This window comes from Tripterygium wilfordii, chromosome 2 (genome assembly GCF_013401445.1).
Source record: "Tripterygium wilfordii isolate XIE 37 chromosome 2, ASM1340144v1, whole genome shotgun sequence".
Classification (NCBI taxonomy): Eukaryota; Viridiplantae; Streptophyta; class Magnoliopsida; order Celastrales; family Celastraceae; genus Tripterygium; species Tripterygium wilfordii.
In genome coordinates, this window is record NC_052233.1 from 11,298,695 (window position 1) to 11,317,549 (window position 18,855).

Here is an 18,855-nt window from a genome sequence, read left to right on the forward strand (position 1 = left end):
CACTCGGCAACAAGGGCACCATTGCATCTAAGATCCAATCTTTGTTTCTAGTCCCAAATAACTCAAGATCTTGATAACAAACAAACATTGACAGAGTCACGTGTAAAACAAAGACATAAAAATATAAAAATGTCGTATATGAGCAGTTGTAATCTATGAACATTAAATGGGAAAAAAATTGAACTAAAATAAGTTATGAACATTAGATGGAAAACATAGAACCAAAATAAGTTGATCTGTACAAAGGCAATTGAGTGTCCCCCCCCCCCCCCCCCCCCCCCCCAATCCTTCAAGAAACAGGCACCAGAGCCTGCCAATGTTCAGCACCATCAAATCATAGCATGTGATAATCTAGAAACCAATGCTTCAACCCTTTCCCAGCTAGGATTTGAAGTGGAACAAACTCTGGTTGCTTCTTTTCGACAATTAGGTTTTTGCTCCAATTTTTGTGGACCTTCCTTCATTCTTTACAAAAGCAAGTTCCTTATTTTCACTCCACAATATGTATAGCATGAATTGTTCTAACCAGAAGCAGTCGGCACTTTCTTTAAATGTTTTTCATCTTCAACGTCCTGCAAATGGGGCAATGAAATTTAAACAACAAACCAAATGCCGCAAACAGCCATTTAGACCAAATGCCAAAGAATATATCTATGCCGTTCATTTTATCAAGAGAAAACCTCAGCGAACTGAAAACAAATCAAAGGTGGGTGGTTCCTATATCAAATAGTATCATGAGATAAGGAAAAATTTCTAACTCACCAAACTTTCAATCTTGTCAAAATCATCGTCGAAGCTTGCATCACCATCCCCATCATCTGAAGGACAATCACAAAAGAATGAGCAGGCTAAATTAGTACAAAATGCAACTACGACAACAGACACAGCACATCAAGAAGCTTCAACAATGGTGGGCATTGGTCATAACCAAATAACAAGTCCAAGAAAGATACCTGGACCCCCGTCACTATCTTCAAGATCGCCCAAGAGAAAAGCATCCAAATCCTGATCAGCTGACTCATTAGTTTTATTTGTTGGATTCTTTTCCATCGCTTCTGACTCTCCAGCTGATGGAGCATTTTTCACTTTATCATCTTGCATTTGCTCTTCAGCTTTACGCTTAACCTCCTCCATGTACTCCTTCTCATACCTGAGCACAACCATAGAAGAGTAGTGAAATACGAGCCTACATTACTCACAAGCTATGATAATCTCCTTAACATTTGTTTGCCAATTTAAATTCCCCCTACCCCTTCTTTATTCAGTAACGGTGTCCTTTTACAAGTTCTTCAACATCATCATTACCTTTTGTTTGTGAATTAACTCCCCCAACCCTTCTTTATTTGCTATCCATGTCCTTTTACACTTTTATCAAGTTCTTAGACATATATTGGATAAATATATCCATCATCATGATTCATGACTTCGTAGAATCTTGTTTTAAATGTGATATATATCCTGCAGCTAGTTTACATTCAACTATTCAAGCAATGAGGAACATGAAAAAAAAAAAAAAAAGTAAAAACAAATTTGGAAACATGAAAAAAAAAAGTAAAAACAAATTTGGAAAATTATTTGATCATATGAATACCAACAAAATTGAGAAATACTTACTGAGCCACATGAGTGCTCACAAGTGTAAAATATATCCTCCAGAATTTCCTTTCCTTCATAGTACGGGGGCATAATTCAGATCTTAGCCTTGAAATTTCCTGCAGCAGCATAATTACAGCAAAGATAAATGATTTGCTATTTTAAATAGCAGAAATACAAAGCGTGTAAACAAAATCATAATCTGGATAGCCACCACATTGGTTTTGACAAGAAAACCTAATAAAAGCTAGGCTTTATAAAACTCGAGACTGATGACAAAAACTAGGATTAGATTATGAATTACGTGGATCAGTCAGACTAGCGATGAATTGGACAAAAAACAAAATTCAGACATAGATATAGATATAACCTTGACAGTAGTGAGAACCAGAGTAGCGTGTCTCTCTTGCCATTCTGTAAGATCCTTACGCACATTGGATGCCGTAGTCGGCACATCAGATGTTTCCGATTCATCTACAAGTAAACAATTAAACAATAGTCATCAAAATCCACCGACAGAAGAAATAAAAAAACGTCGGTTGCATCATCTTACCTTGAATAGGAAAGTGCTGGAATGTACTAGAAGTGAATCCCTCAACAAAATCTCTCAAATCCTCAGTGAGGCCAAACTTCCGAAGCTCAGAGTCCGAGATCTCCGGGACGGAGGAGGAGGACGAAGCGCCTGTAGCAATGGAGAGAGAGGAGAGCTGCGGAGGAATGATGTCAGAAAAAGACTTGATTTGCTGGATCTGATCGGCTTGCTTGAGCGCGGCGATCTTGAACTGGTCAGCTTTCTTCGACGCCTCGACAGCAAGTTCCTTGGATTTCTTCGCGGTCTCGGCAACTAGATCTGCTATTTTGTTCGATGAAGAGGTTAGGGTTTGTGATTTCTTCGCTGCTTCTTCTGCAAACGCCTTCGCTCGCTTCCAAATGTCGTCCATTGCTGGGATTTCCAAAAGACCGTTTGTTTTTTGATTTCTATGATAATAACATCGTTGATTCGTTGCATTGCATATACGGCGGAGACTCGAATTAACTTTTTCTAATTGCGGGGCCCATGGGGACCACAAATATAATTAGGGGACCTTTACTCACATCCCGATTTTTATTAAATGCATCCTTTATTAATAATAACTCATGAAAACTCTAAACTTTTATAAATACATCAAATTTATATAAATCTGAGACATTTTATTAACACACCCCGTAATCAGATCTATCATTGCCGGTCATATTATCTTCTATTAGGGTCATTCTCGAGTTGAAATGTCGGAAATATGAAATTTCGACTCATAATTATCCAAGAGTCGGTATTTGAGACCAAAATCATCAAAAAATGTCTTGTTTGGGATCAAACTTGGGTCGTCAATTTTGTCAATGTCTTGACCAGAAAAGGGTGGAATGGAAGCGCCTTGCCACGAGGAGTCCAAAGGCAGTGTTGGTTTCCTCTAACAGTGGTCAAATTGTCCGAATCAGATGACTTTTCTCGCGGTGACCATAGACTTTCGAATGTGATTTCGATCATTACGGTGAATGAAATTCATCGAGGTTGATCGAGTTTAGTTCGTGGTGGCTTGAGCTTCAATTTGGTGGTAGTAGTTATTGGATTGGTGCTCAGACGACGACAACACCATGGTTGGCTGTGCGTGCTCGTGAGGAAAAAGAAAGAGATGGTGAGAGGGTGGGGGTTGGATGTAAAAAGCATATGCCTTTGAAAAAGATAAAGTCAAAGTAAAGTCAACAAAGTCAAGGTATACTTAATAAAAATGACGGTGTGACTAAAACTGCCCTCATAATTATTGGCAAGGACCCACTTTGTATGCCCAGCCCAATAACTGTTCTAAGCCACCCACAGTTTCGTTCAGTATGGGCCTGCTCGAGGCCTCAAGAGAATTTAAATAAATTTCAAGCTCGGCAAATATTTAATATTTATAGTAAAATTTTAAAACTAAATTTCAGCCCACGTGCTGAATATAAGTTAGGAGGCCTTAGTTCCCAATGATCAATATTTTCTATATTTACAGTCTGCTAATTAGTTTTCGTAACCGAGAACCACACTAGACAAGCTTGTCCTTAGTACAGTTGATATAGACCTAAACTCGAGTCGTCAGGCCTACTTGTACAAAAAATTTTCACCTGACGACAATATAAATTTGATCAAAACCCAACGCGTAATCACAAGATTATTGGTTCTAGTGGGAATCGAACTCGAGATCTCTCGAATACATACAGTTTTTGACTAACAGAAATTCACCACCCAAAATGTTTGCTCTCGGAGGATATCAACAATCATGGACTACCCGGAAATGGCAATAACTTTGAAAAAAAGAAAATTGGATACGACTATAAATTTCAGAAAGAAAAAAATATTTTAAACTGACATCAAAATTATAAGCTATTCTCCAGATTCTCAACCAGCATGTACAAGAACAAACTCAAAGCATACTTGCATGCGACAACTCAGGGAAGGGAAGCTGTATGACTATTCATATTACTAAAACCCAATCGTATATATTTTGATCATAAATATATGTATATATATCTTGTGTTAAACCTATGGATAGTATAGAAGAAGTTAGAATCTACAGCAAAGAAGACCTTGCCTCCAACCTCCATGCTTCCGAGAACGTCTTCCGTCAGCTTTGGCCATTCTAACTGGACTGCTGTTCCATTCTGTCTGCAATCTGTACACCACACATAATAGTCAAGATAAAAATATTAGATATCACTTCATGTGTAAAGAAGACATGGTAGAATGAGAAATAAATAATAGTTCAACAGTAATTTACACGGGGAAGGCAAATGAACGAGTGCTGGTTGTGCTACTATCTGATCTCAGAGAGAGGCTTCCAGAATGTGTTATAGGTCCTGAATAAGTAATCACTCCAGAAGAAGGACCGGTAGCAGAGAAGCTTGTCTCACCATAGCTATCTCGAGCTTGGCTAGAAACTAGCCGACTCTTCATATCATCGATGCTGGACAAATTTGGAGTCTGGAAAGGCTCAGAATCACTCATTCGAGGGCACTCCTCCTTGTTGCTCTCTGTGGGTGCAGAAGAATCAAAATCAAAAGTGATGCTTGCCGTCTCTACCTTACTGTTGTAAGATACATCATTGGCAACACAACCATTGGCTGAATCTTCAGAATCGGAAACTTGAGCAGGGCTTCCCATATTTGCTTCTTTGCCACTATTTTCAGATTTCTCAACTATGGGAACTAGGGAGGAGGTTACCAAGTTTACCATCTCTCTCTCGTTATCTGATTCTTCAGACGAAGAAACCATGATTGGGCAGACCTCATTTTCCTTTTCAATTGAGATCTGCATATCGAAAATGTCAATCATAATGATATTCCAACATTTCCACCTTTTCCCATCAATATCATTCATGCATACAGCAAACTCATAATAAGAAGCTTACATGCTGCTCTACATGACCGAAAGCACGGGCTATTTGAATAAGAGTCACAGATGAGGGACAAAAGTGCACAAACGATGACCTCATTACAGATGATAAGATGTCTCTACTAATAGATTTTATTTTATTTTCTGGGGAACGATAATGTTTTTGAGGTATAAAACAAGCACCGGAACACATATTGCCTCTTATATGCCATCAAGCTTCATTGGTTTGGTTTGGAAACACTAAAATTTTGACTTCATCTTAAATTTCATTTCCAACCATTAACCAATAAGCCAGAGAAACATTTATCTTGCAACGTATGAATTCAACCTACTCTAATAGAAATTTGTGTACGTTAAGGATTAAGGACGCCTTAAAGATGTGCACCTGAATAGACTGTTGTGTGACTTCACTTGGGTCACTAATGGTAGACTCGAGGTTACACTCCTCTGCACTGGAATCTATCCTTGAAAACAAGTCTCCAAGTGAAAATATCTCTTCGGATACTTCATCTGCACTATTTGAACGTGCGTCACCTTTTGCTTCCCCTTTCATCATCAAATCCTTGCTATCACACTGATTGGCAAAATCATTGTTGGAATCCTTATCTGCTTCAGATTTCAACACAAAGGGAATAGATGTGTCAATATCCAACTTTTCTTCAATCGTTTCGATTCTTGGATTCTTCTTGGGAAGAACGAATGTGCAAGTGTTATTGTCATTGACAACATCTTCAAACACAAATTTGTTCTTCAAAGGCACACCACCCTCATCGACACAAATATCCTTGACATCATGATAAGAGTTCTCTCTGTAGCAAACTAACAGTTCTGGGAGACCACAATCCGTAACACCTTTCTCCATAAAAAAAGCAGTGTCCTCAAATGATTTGCTTTTCACACAATAATGAGTTTCAGGTGCCAAGATATCTTTAGCATCATTTTCCACCCTTTCAGTGGAATCCACAGCTCTCATACAGCAATGAAGTTCTGATGCAGTCCAACCATTATCATTTATCATGTGTGGTGATTGATCTGTTTCTTCCTCATTGACCTTAAAACCACAAAGAACTCCATTCTGATTTTCCTTCATTTCATCATTTCCCAACTTCAACCACGCAGCGTTCAAAGCATCCTTATCATAATCAGAAGGTTTAGAATCCGGCTTATGCCCAATGGTTCCTTGGGAAAATGCTTCTTCACTCTCTGCAAGCAACATAGTAAATGACGGTGAAACCAGAAATATACCAACATGGACCATTGAGATCTCTGTGGACACCATTACGCATTAGACCTGCCTGGATAACAAATTTGGCAACTAACATGAATAAAAAACTCATTGCTATTTTAATTTCGTGCAACGGTGCTGCAACAACCTTAATTGCAATAATCACAATTTCTAAATTACAGAATCAGAGATTTTTGGAAATATGGATGTCACCGAAGTGGCCAGAGAACTTTCTTATTTACAAATAGAAGTTACAACATCGAATAGAACTAGGTTTGTTAAGGTTATGAAATAGATGATGAACAGTAAGCAGAAAGCGGAGAAAAGTACAGTGAAGGAAAACAATGAGAGAGAGAGGGAATACAAGGAAGATTGCTATTACCGAATTTCATGTTTTGCTTGTATTGGGAAATATCAGAGACAATATCTTCATGCACGTACTCGGGAATGTGCAACCAATCCTGGCAATGGAAAAACAGACACTTATAAGGACACAGTAAGGGTAACAAAAAGGTTAGTGTAAAGATGCTCACGTTTAGTCAAGTTCACAGATAGAATAACAAATTACATTTTCAGGTAACTAAATCACAAGAAAATATAATAAGACTTCTGAAAGATGCTCCTATAGAAATTAGAACATCTACAAAAGCACCAATATGAACACCACAATTACTAATTATTAACAATCATGGGTTGGGAAACAAAAGTAGCTTTAGTATATGCTCAAAACTTGTCATCATGATTAATACAAAAAAAGACCGTAAATCACTCTCATGCACAAGGCTCTCGCAATGGCCGGGATAGGAGAATGATGTAGATATTAACCACAAATAATGTGTAGAGACAGTTTTTAGAAATTGAACACGTGACGTTTAGGTTGCACCCCTACAATCCTATCATTGGGGCACATGCTTGCTTGTACAATCAATACAAAAATTTGCTAAAATAAACAAGAAATACTACAAACTATGAAGAAACAGATAGAACAAGAACTCAAGAAGCATCATATCTCACCAAAGAGTACACCATCTTCACCCAAACAATAGAACCAGAAAAGTCAAATAACAACCATTATCAAATCATCAACCGAATTAGCCAAACTAACAACGAAAGGATCCATGTAGGAACATAGTTATTTTAATCACAAAACCCAACAAGGGGATATACAGTATACCGGAAAATACTGCTCTAACAGTAAAGAAATCAACACAAAACTGTGATAGCAGCTTCCGTCAATAGCTCACACTTATCCGATCAACTGGCGAAAATAGTGTAAAAAAGAACATAAATAATATCATGGGATGCAAAGGAATTGGTCCAAAGATGAAAGGTCTCTGCTAAAGCGTGGCTTCTGTAGACGTAAGAAGACAGAGAAATGTTTCAACTTTTCGAAAGCTTACAAAAACTTTCAACAAATAAATTATTAAATCTGAAAAAAGAACACAACCTTTTGCCCTTTTGTTGCTCTGAAAAGATCTAACAGGTCACAAAAAAATCACAAATAGGAAATTAAACGGCCAGAAAACTAAGATGGGTTGAGCCTAAAATCAGATCCAAACAGACAGAAACCCCAAATAAACCGAATGAAACAAGCATTTCTAGCAAACCAAGTCAAGTACCTTCTAGATCAGCCGACACAGACCAGGCCTATCCACCTTCAAATTCCACAGACACCCTGTTTTCATTTCACTGCCATTAAAATTCCACAAAACAAATAGAAAAACACAGAAAAATGCAACTAGCAGTGTAACTCGAGTTCTTAGCGGAGTGGGAAAAGAATCCAGAAAGAGAGATCAAAAACAGGGGGAAAATCATAGAACCTTCAGGTTCTTAAGAGGCAGGGGAAAATGGGAAATAATACACGCACCCAGGAAGATGAATTGAGAGGTCTCTCTCTGTGTTAATACACCAGCTCAAAAGCTTAAAACGGCCTGAATAAATCGCAGTTAGTTTTTTGAAGAGTAAAAATGGACAAATATAGGAAATGAAGACATGAAGAGAGAATGAGAAATCAGAGATTCAGAGTGTGGTTTGTAATTATCAAAAAAAAAAACACTATAAAATAAAAAAGGCCAACCAATACCCTCCCCTGTAATTAATACCGGGACTGGTGGTGATGGAGCAATAAACGGCTCTTTCCATGACACCACCACCTTCTCTTCTTTATTCGACCTATCAGTTCTCGCATTAAATTCCCCTAACTTTTTTGTCGCAATCCATAACTAATTTCGCCCTTACCTCTTCTTAATTTTCTTGCCTGCCAAACAGCGATATCATTCTCCCGAGAAAATTCTTTTCGGCAGCATCAATGATCCGCTCCGCGAGTATTTTTCCTCTCTCTTACGCACTTTTTGACTCGTCGTATAAATGAATCCCGAAACCACTGACAGAGACGTCGGCGATTCTGACGATACTAGTTCGAAATTCAAATACTAAAGGCGATCTTTGTGTGCGCGCTGTCGCCGGAAAGTTTGTTGACGGTTGTTTATCATCTCCGCCGGAGAAATTTACAACAACGTCAAACATTATTTAGGTCCGTCTCATCTCAAATGAATATTTCATGTGAGTAGTTTGGTAAGTCATGGAATTAATACTCTATATCAAATGTCTAAAAACAAATTTATATATAATGTCATCTGGTCACAGATCGGATTTTAACCTAATTTATCTTATTGTTAATTAAAAAACTTAGGTACGTTTGGGTTCTGAAGGCCCCAATTTATATTTATATCAAATGTTTCAAAGATAAATTTATAAATTATCATTATCTAAAACAAAAAAAAAAAAAAAAAGTTATTTCCATCCCTCTTTAGGGATTAAATAACACTAGGGTTTGACCCTATGTATGTTAATGTCATAAGGAGGCAAAAAAAAGGTTTATTTGCACGGGGACTAGGCGCTTATGTATGTCAACTTGGTGACTATTTAATGTATTGTAATGATAAAACACAAGTAATATATGAGATAGTCAACTTTCAATTTCAATTTCAATTTCAATTATTACAAAAGGTATGTATGATCAATAATTTTTTTAATTTCTAAATTCACCCTACTTGTGAATGCTCACTTCAGGATCTTTCAATTGGGTTGACAATTTGGGGATTTTTTTTTTCACTTTTTTGGGTTTGGAAGAAGACTATCCACAAAACGTGATCCCCACCGCTACACTCTTCTTTGCTCAAGTAGATGTCGATTGTATGTTTATGTAACTAATTGAGTGATAATTTAGTTGTGAATCTGTCTATGACCAAACTGTATAAAATTGTAAAGTTCTGAGTTTAATTTCCGTTAGACCTAAGTGTTGGGTTTTGAACAAACTTATCACGTGGTCAAGTCAAAGAATTATATGCTTGCGAATTATGTGGTTCGAGTTTAGTTCTATATGAAAAATTTTTAAAAAATTATATATATGTGACTAATTTGTATGAATAATAAATATTTTATATTGTTTCAATTGATAGTGATTTGACAAAAAGCAAGCATGCAATGCAAGAAGACAAACCAGTTTACGCGGATTTGAAATGGAAAGAGGAGACAAGGCAACACAATATGTTCACTACTTTTCTCCATTATTTGGATTGGTCTCACTCAGATTATATTTGCCAATTGGACATTGTGAAGAGACCTGGTCGGCTAATTCAAATCAAGCTCTGGATTATTCTTCACATTCTTCCCTTCTTTTGTGGGGTTCTGATCCTGCCCTAATACTTCCAAAGCCATGCACGTGTGTATGTATTGTTGAATATTGATCAAAAGAAGTGGTGAAAAGACGTGAGAAAATTCTGGCAGAGGTGCATCCGCCCGGATGGGTGTGGAAGTCATCCGGACGGAAGTCGCAAACAACAACTACGGGTAGAGTTAGAGGTGTAACTGTCCGGACAACTAGATGAGTTGTTCAAACAGCTTCGATTCTAAAATAGTTTTTTTCTATGAAAGACTCATCCCGGTTGCGACGAAACTCGTTTTCAAGTTGATCTCTAGTTAGGAACGTGATTGATATCATATTTGTAACCCGAAACATCTTGGAGAGAGACCCCTAGGTAGAATTGAACTAGAACTAGGGGATTTTGTACTGTTATAAATATTAATGGTTTATTAGTGTTTTTGGTAGAGAGAAAATCAAATGGCCGTGTGCAGTGAGCTTTGAGAGAGAGTAAAAAGGGATAACTTTATGGTAATCTATTGGGTTCTGTTTAGATTTCTTGGTGAGAGAAAATTGAGTTTGTGGTTGTATAAATTTTCTCTTGGTTGTCTTTTGACAACACCCGTGATTTTTTTCTCCAGTTTTGAAGTTTTTACACGTATATTCTTGTGTGAGATTGTTGCACTATTCTATTTCAATTTTTTCTATTTTCGTGTGATATTTCTATCAAGGACGATCGTGATTCGTGGGTCAAATTTCTCAACACGTATTTGGCATGCAAAATCAACGACTCTTGATGATTGATGGGGTTGCAGTCGTTGGATTTGGTTATTACTTGCGAAGAGATCATATGAAGGAATTGAGGATGACCCAATTGTTGTCCCAATAACTAGGTTAGTTGGGGAGATTGCTTGCTCATTTGCCTGACTTGGGTAGTGAAACCTGAAAACAAACAAACAATAAAAGTCGTAATGATTTGACTTCAGAGTTCATATCCAAATTAAGGTTCAAATTCTCTCTATTAATTTTGATGATAATAAAAAAGATGATGTAATCTGACACACTTCCCAAACAAACTGATGTACTCGATCTACTCGATCATTGTGACTGAATGGACCAGGCCATATTCTGGCCACTATATGCATACTCTGAGAATTGCAATGTTCCCGGATCCCTCGAATTCTATAGTCTATATATGTATACAAGAAATCTCATATCAACCAAAGCTTGAAGCTTTGTGTGAAGCCAGTGTTGCTAAAAATGACTCTATGAGCAACATAAACGTGGTGGTGCTGCAAGTCAAAATTTGGAAATGGGTCATGCGTAACCCACTGGACTGAAGCCAGTGTTGCTAAATCTAAGCCGATTAAGATGCCAAAAACCAAAGTGCAATAGAGGCAAACACCATAAAGACCAGACTCACATAACCCACTGGTTTTGTACATTCAACTATTCAAGCCTCAAAGAGGCAAACAGCAACAACAACACTAACTTGCTTAAAGAGACTGAAGAGACTCAACATCTGGAAGGGGACGATCATTCCTTAGCCACCTTTCGAATATTTGAAGACAAGTCACAAGTGACTGGGATTGTCTATATCCTGCATCATAATTCATAAGATGTCATGTTCCCCATTCTCAGTACTCTATCCCCTAGTCTGATAAGGAATTCAACTAAAATACGAGGAAGGAAAAAAGAAAAAGTTTACCGATGGATTAACGATACATTAGATGAGATCCATCCCATGCCTTCTTCCACCTGAGCTGGGATAGATCATTGAAGCACTCCTCCAACAAGGCGGATCTTCTATATTCAATAACAGTTTCATGTTGTTCTACTTCCAATGCCAGCTTCTCCAAATTCATCTTCTCGGCCTCTAATTTTGCTTCCAACTCCTTAACCCCAACTGAAAGCTCCTCAACTTTGGACTTCACTTTGCTAAGGAATGATTTAGCTTTCATTGCAAAGTATACCCGCGTTATTTTATTCAGCCTATCAACAGCAAACTCAATCTCAAATCCGGCAAGTTGCACAAGTGGGAGAGTCCTCCGCCATTTATTGAGCAAGCTTTCATCGACCACCCTGACTTTGGTGTTGCACATCTCGCATATAATTGCGCAGAATACATTCAGGAATCCCATCTTTTGGATTGGCGCCCAACTTTGATGTGGCTGTAAAGTCATCATATTTGGATAACAACTCCGTTAGTGAAGGGGCCAATTCTTCAGCAACCAAGAGTTGGCCAATTCCAACGACTTCTGAATATGTTGGGAAACACTTATGAAGCAAAACTGCGTCGCTTCCATCCATTGAAACAAGATTTTCCATCAATTGTGTAAACGCCTCGTTCGAGTATGTTAAGACTTGTGAAGTGCTATCGCTGTTGTTGTCTTTATTTTCTTCCACACATCTTGATTCCTCTGTGTCTCGAGAGTCCTTGTTGTCATAACCGCTGCCTAATGACACGCGAAAACCTGCACCTTCAAAGATTTTCGACATTTCTTTTCGTTCCTTTCTAGTTAAAGAGTCCACTACCTGGTCAACATTTTTGCCAAGTTTGACATATATACACTTTGCTTGTATATCCTCTTAACCCAGGATCACTCTCAATTTCAATATCTTCTGTTTCTTTTCGCTTGGTCTCACTAATGACCAGACCACCTATTCGACTATTTACAGTTCTCAACTTCACGTCCCGCGTGCTCCCTTAAGTGAATATAACACCTGACAAGAAATAAAATTAGACATAAAATTGCCAGGAATAGTCATAAAAGCTCAAAATGATAGCTAGAAATGGTGATTAACACATACAAATTAAATAATTAAGGTTTGCACAAAAAAAATAATTAAGGTCCATTCTTGACGAATGGTTCATACCTCAGTAATCACACATTTGATTTCGACGATTAAATTGTCTTGCTTACAGTAGTAGACGCATTCGTCAGGATCTCTTAATTTCTCACAAGCATCGCAATAATGCTCATCCGCGTCAAGTTCTTCAACAAAAGGATCCATCAGTTTGAGTCGATGATTGGTATTCAGACATTTGTGTTGAACGGTACACGGCAATGGACCACATAGAAGGTGAAGATTGTAATCGCACTCTACGCACCTAAACACGTTGGATTTGCACACGCCAACGCACAAATCTCATTTAGCTTTACGTGCTTGAGACAAACGTTTGAATAGGAGGAGAAGATGCTCATGGCCTTCAAATTTTATGTTTGGCTTTAGAGAAGCACATCTTAAATCGATGATAAATTTACATGACTTAGCGGGACAAGAGTATGCGAAGCAATTCTGGGAAGTTCCGCAACATGCTTCGCAAACAAAACTATCGAATTGCATGGTTAGGGCGAGCCTGTGGGATGGATGGAAAGGTTGGTCAATGGCTAGTGGTAGCTCAGCACATGACTTGTGAAGGTAGAATTCACAGTTCTCACATCTATATGTTGTGCCTGAGCATGGCTTTTGGCATCCAGAACAGGTAATAACATCTGCATGATTTTCATTCTTCTCAAGGATCGTCAAGGGATGTGGATGGATAGGATGTCGAAAATCCTCACAACCTTCTTGAGTGATGGTGGGAATCAGAGCACATTTAGCATCCAGTAAAAATCACATCCCAAGCATCCAAAGACTAAATCATTTTTCTTCCCACATGCGCGCCTTACATCCATAAGGGCTGTATGGATTTGATTTTTGTAGCTTGAGAGGGTGATGGTGGAAGTAGTTGTCGATCTCTTTGATGTCAGCACAAGATTTGTGAAGGTAAAAGTCGCAGCATCCGTACGTTAGGCCTAAACATCGTTGATCACAGAGAGAGCAATCTACTTGTTCATCATTCTCTGTCCTGTCGATAAGTTGAAGTGGATGGACATGCCACGGATACACTGAATTTGCTTATCATCAGCATCTTCAACTCTTTTGGTGGTCCAAGCAACACATGCGATGTCGATCGATATCTCTTTTCACAACAGCGGATGGACGTGGATCGATCGATATCTTCATAAAGTAGCAGCGGGTGATAATGAGAAACATGTTCAATTTTCATTTCAATTTCTGCCAAAAATTTCCTCTGAAAGTTGGATATATTTGTGCCTACTTATTACAAGCTGATCTAATAACATCATCTTCTGTATTTTTTTTTATTTTTTTAATGATAAATTGACTAGGTTACATAGGATTTGGCCAGCTATTTTGTCCTATTCACACCTTACCCAAAACCCATGACCTCCATGTCAGACAAAACAAGTCCAATCGCCAATTATATGTATTCATAGAGCATCTATCATTTCCTTTTCTTTTCTTATCGCCAAATATCTGTGTAATAGCCCCTAAACCACACATGACTAACCTTCGCGAGCGGATTGGGTAAACCCATTGGAACTGCACAGTAACCCCTAAACCACACATGACACGTAAGCCATGAAAAATTGATGTGTGAGCTCACGCGTCCGTAGAGAATTGAACCCTGATTGGAAATGATGACTAACATGTTCTTTATCACTAGGGCAACAACATCATTGGCAAAATCTATCATATTATTCATATCCTTATTGGATTACTAGTAACTATCACATAATATGAAAACTACATAAGAAAAAAACTTTCAAACGACTCTTAAATAAAACAAATATGGGGAATAAGCATTCCTGATTCTTAATTAAACAGAGTAGATAACATTCGATGTCAAATTGTCAACACACTCAAAGATTAAAACATATATAAATTCAAGTTGATAAGTTGATAGCGGGACAAGTTGGTATCATGACATTTTAGAAGATTTTTGTAAAGATGTAATCTAAACAAGTTGATTACGGAGTATTAATTAATCTAATCTAAATAAACACTATAACAGTGAATTCTGGAAATACTTTTTTAGCAATTAAAAATTGTCTTTTAGAAATTAAACTGCGTTTTTATCAGGTAACAAGAGAAAGTCATAAAGTTGCATTGGTTATCGGTGTTTATTTCGATTTTTTCGATAGGTTTTAAGTTTTTTTTTTTTGAAAATAGGTTGGGTGATCAGTTTGGTTCACCCCTATATAAGATGTACAAGAGAACAAATATTGATTGATACACACTCATATATGACGATGGATGATTTCTACTCAATTAAAAATCGTCTAGCACAACTTAAATAATTATGTTTTCTTTTGTTATCTTAAACATTTGATGTTTTAGTTTGTGATGTGTAATTTAATGATTAACTCTGCCCATTGACCAAGTCCTCCTCAATCCATTTTCAAGATCCGCCATTCTGTGCAATTGAAGGAGAGATTAATGGACACCATTGGTTTTATTTAAGCCATCAACATAGAATGTGACAGCAAAGGAAAAATCAGTTGACACTTGCATAACATTAAAAGAAAATGACACTAAAGCTTCAAGCCAGTACCATGCAATTTGTGCTCAGTAATTCCATCCATTTCTTCAATCATCTCTGCAGTCAAATACTTCCCAAAATCTCCAACCTCCCCTTTCCGGAAGAACACCTTATTCTCTTCCCCGGACGACAACTTCCCGGTCACATTCACCTCCAAATTGCTCAAATTATCAAAGCTACACAGCTTCAGAATATCAAGCAACATACCCCCACCCTTTTCCTCTTCTGAAAATGAGCACCCAATGAACTCTGCTAGCCTTCTCAAATTCATAATTGGCTCCTCTTTCATTTCCTCAAACTTCAAAAACAACACCCTCTCAGGCATGTCCAGGCTTTCCTTCCAATACCCCAATACATGTTCCCAAAACGGTCCATTCAAACTAATTCCCTTACAAAACTTACCAAAAGCCTCTTCAAGACCATTGACACCACTCTCCTTAAGCCTAAGCCTATTAGTGAAGTGCCATAGTGACACAAAAGTGTCCTTTGGGTTCCTGCACAGATACACAATCTTGCATTTGGATTTCTTCACTGATTCTGGCAAGGAAACATATGGCAAGTGGGTTGCAAACAGCCTTGGAGGTGTTAAACAAGAGAGGTCAGGCACTTGTTTGCCATTGTACACTTTAATCTCCAAGAAAGGGACTAGGTCATGAGGGCTTTGAGTTAACAAAGGGTGGAGTTTGGCTGCAGGTGGAAAGCTAAACCGGTTTAACAAGGTAAACAGAATTGCCTTTAACCAGGTTGTGCCTGATTTGGGAGTGGTGACAAGGAGGATGTCAGAATCTTGGGCTTGGAAGTGGTTTTGGCAATCTATGACTCCTGGCAGCAGCCAAGTTGTATACCAAAAGCCTTGGTATTGGTGGAGAAATGTTGAGACCCAACCTGGTTCTTTGGGAAGGGAAGATATTAGGTCTTTGCATTCTTGAGAGAGATCATCATGTTCATCTCTCAAGTATCTGGGAAGAGATAATGGAGGTTTAGCTTGAGGGGTTGCCATGGAATGGATGTGTGTATGTTTTGGTTACATGTCTCTCATGATAATTATATACCCAGGGTTTGGTTTGGTAAATAATTTGGAGAGTAACATAATATATTGGCCAGTAACATATATGTTGGTTTAAATGCTAGCTAGCATATGTTTTGATTTTTTAGTTCAATTCCAGTATATATATCATTCAAAATTGTTGTGACAAGCTACGTACGAGAGTATTATGTATTTTACCATAATACAGAAACAATTGAAGATCTAATTGTTCCGCAGTTCATTTAATTCTTGCACAATGTAAGAAACATGTTCAGCCATTCAAACTCTCTTCATTTTTACAATTCCAATTCTAATAAGTTCATAGAGCCACTCAGCCACACAAACTATATCTATGGTAGAAGAAAAAGATATAATAATGGAGTAATGAAGCTTTTGAGTAGATCCAACGTTAATGTTGGCCAGCTGGGTCGTATGAAAAGGATCCTCATGACAAACACATGTATAAAATTGAAAAGGGTTTAACAAAATTCAAGAACACAGACAAAATACAAAAGGAGGTTTCTGCATGTATTAATCTCCTCGTACATATGGATTGTCGTTTTCAACCAGACTGGCTTGAACAATATGGTTGCAGTGATAGTGAGAGCATCCTACAAAAAAAAAAAGGTTAAAGCAATGAAATTTGTACGAAAGGCAATGATTGAAGAAAACTTTAAGGCTATGCTTGAATTAACATATGATGCAGGCTGCATAATGAAAACAACACTTATTTGAACCTGTTAATTCTACACACGTATATCAGATTTAAGATTTTAATACTTTGTTGATTCGGATGAAAATCAAAGAATTGGAAAAGAAGATTAGTCGTCTCTTAATTTCATAAAATCCAAAAGCTCTTATCTAACGAGAATTTACAACATTAAATAATAGGAGTTCAAACAAAACCCTAGGGGAAATCTTAATTGAAATAAAAGAAATAAACTAAATTTTGAAAAAATGTTGGTCTTCCTCGAGGAAGGCTGATGCAAATGTACCCTGTTATCACAACTGGATTAAATTGCTAAGAATAATGGTAAGATAAACACAAGGGATAGAGAATCACTCTCTGAATACAAAGATGAGAATCACTCTCACAAGGAATCACTCCATTGGATAACCAAATTTCTCATTACAAAATATGCTGATTATCTCAATAAAGGATTTAGCTATAAATAGAATTGAAACTGTCTTCTTTGGCAACTACTTTCCATTATGTCCGCTAATCATGGTACCTGTACGCATCCTTCAATTTCTCCCTTAATCATGCAGTGAACCCCCCTCATAATTACCAACGTTCTTTCCCTTTGATTGTGCTGCAGTTAAACCATGATCTCCACCCTTCCTCATGCCATGCTGAATTATTGTCTCCCTTTCTTCTTTATTCTTTGTGCGGGCCCATGACCCTTCTAACAATGCCAGACCAGATCTATCACTTGCACCAAAGGCAATCTGCCTTAAGGTCCAGCCTTCCTCGATCTATCCCTATGACCTCCCTCGAAGAAGAATAATCTGTCTTCCGCTCATATTTCTCCAAAAACGCAACAACAATCCGATCTGCATCAATATTGTTTTCAACAAGTGGGTTGCAAACAGCCTTGGAGGAGTTAAACAGGAGAGGTCAGGCACTTGTTTGCCATTGTACACTTCAATCTCCAAGAAAGGGACTAAGTCATGAGGTCTTTGAGTTAACAAAGGGTGGAGTTTGGCTACAGGTGGAAATTAAAGCTAAATCGGTTTAACAAGGCAAACAGAATTGCCTTTAATTTAACCAGGTTGTGCCTGATTTGGGAGTGGTGACAAGGAGGATATCAAGTTTTCTTATTGGTGGAGAAATGTTGAGACCCAGCCTGGTTCTTTGGGAAGGGAAGATATTACGTCTTTGCATTCTTGAGAGTGATCATCGTGTCCATCTCTCAAGTATAATGGTGGAGTTTCAGGGGTTGTCATGGGATGGATGTGTTTTAAGTTTTGTTTACATATATGTCTGTCGTGATAAACTCCAACTAGCTAGCTAGCTAGCAGCCTAGCCTGCACCGCCAAAATTAACTCCTTAAAAACTGGTAGCGCCGTCCACTCGAACCGAGTGCAGCTCAATGACAGAGGAGGACATAAGGTACTACATTTGAATTGAAGGCCCAAAGGCCATGGGGGTCAGTGTCATTGCCACGAATCTTTTATAGGCATGGTCATGTCTGAGCAAGGAAAAGATCGTTGCTTAGATTCTGCAGAAAGAAAAAGCCACCTCAAATCGAATCTAGCATCACCAGCTGTTACCATCCCCACACACACTTCTCTCACTCCCTCATTGTACCCTGTACAGTGTGGAGCGGCGTCGCGGTGGCTGTGGAGATCACTGTGACTGCACGAGGTGTGGAGACTAAACGGAGCAAAATTCCACCCTCGATGGGCCCTACTCAAACATCACTTGCCTTGCTCAGAACGGACAAGTGCAGGCCCACATATGATAGATCAGGACCACCAGGCCCATTTAAGATATGGCTGTGTCCATTGTCCAATTGTTCATGGGCTTCTTTTCCATCTAAAGGCCGTTCATGCTCTCGACATCGGCATCGCC

The 18,855-nt window shown here is 38.1% G+C and overlaps 3 protein-coding genes and 1 long non-coding RNA gene across 12 annotated transcripts; all 4 read right to left on the minus strand.

The window, feature by feature from the left end:
- Positions 1–116: 116 nt before the first annotated feature.
- On the minus strand, positions 117–2,576 carry LOC120015874. Its single transcript, XM_038868367.1, has 6 exons — positions 2,147–2,576; positions 1,964–2,067; positions 1,615–1,712; positions 954–1,150; positions 763–818; positions 117–572 (listed from the first exon to the last, which is right to left on the minus strand). The coding sequence occupies exons 1-6, from the start codon at positions 2,532–2,534 to the stop codon at positions 522–524; spliced, it is 894 nt and encodes a 297-aa protein (XP_038724295.1). The 5' UTR covers positions 2,535–2,576; the 3' UTR covers positions 117–521.
- Positions 2,577–3,943: 1,367 nt separating this feature from the next.
- LOC119981394 lies at positions 3,944–8,803 on the minus strand. Of its 9 annotated transcripts, none has more exons than XM_038824496.1 (7): positions 8,460–8,803; positions 8,089–8,152; positions 7,841–7,896; positions 6,604–6,682; positions 5,382–6,291; positions 4,383–4,912; positions 3,944–4,277 (listed from the first exon to the last, which is right to left on the minus strand). In XM_038824496.1, exons 5-7 carry the CDS (start codon positions 6,273–6,275, stop codon positions 4,169–4,171), a joined length of 1,533 nt encoding a protein of 510 aa, XP_038680424.1. In that variant the 5' UTR covers positions 6,276–6,291; positions 6,604–6,682; positions 7,841–7,896; positions 8,089–8,152; positions 8,460–8,803; the 3' UTR covers positions 3,944–4,168. The 9 variants fall into 9 exon arrangements, with proteins under 9 accessions (XP_038680424.1, XP_038680440.1, XP_038680432.1 ...); XM_038824512.1 differs by having other exon boundaries at positions 8,042–8,152; XM_038824504.1 differs by lacking the exon at positions 8,460–8,803 and adding an exon at positions 8,305–8,402.
- Positions 8,804–11,281: 2,478 nt separating this feature from the next.
- Positions 11,282–13,851, minus strand: LOC119983376. The gene is made up of 3 exons (XR_005464622.1): positions 12,742–13,851; positions 11,573–12,588; positions 11,282–11,464 (listed from the first exon to the last, which is right to left on the minus strand). It is a non-coding gene; the product is annotated as an uncharacterized LOC119983376 (long non-coding RNA).
- Positions 13,852–15,169: 1,318 nt separating this feature from the next.
- On the minus strand, positions 15,170–18,855 carry LOC120012151 (cytosolic sulfotransferase 12-like). Its single transcript, XM_038863450.1, has 2 exons — positions 18,116–18,855; positions 15,170–16,159 (listed from the first exon to the last, which is right to left on the minus strand). The coding sequence occupies exons 1-2, from the start codon at positions 18,225–18,227 to the stop codon at positions 15,246–15,248; spliced, it is 1,026 nt and encodes a 341-aa protein (XP_038719378.1). The 5' UTR covers positions 18,228–18,855; the 3' UTR covers positions 15,170–15,245.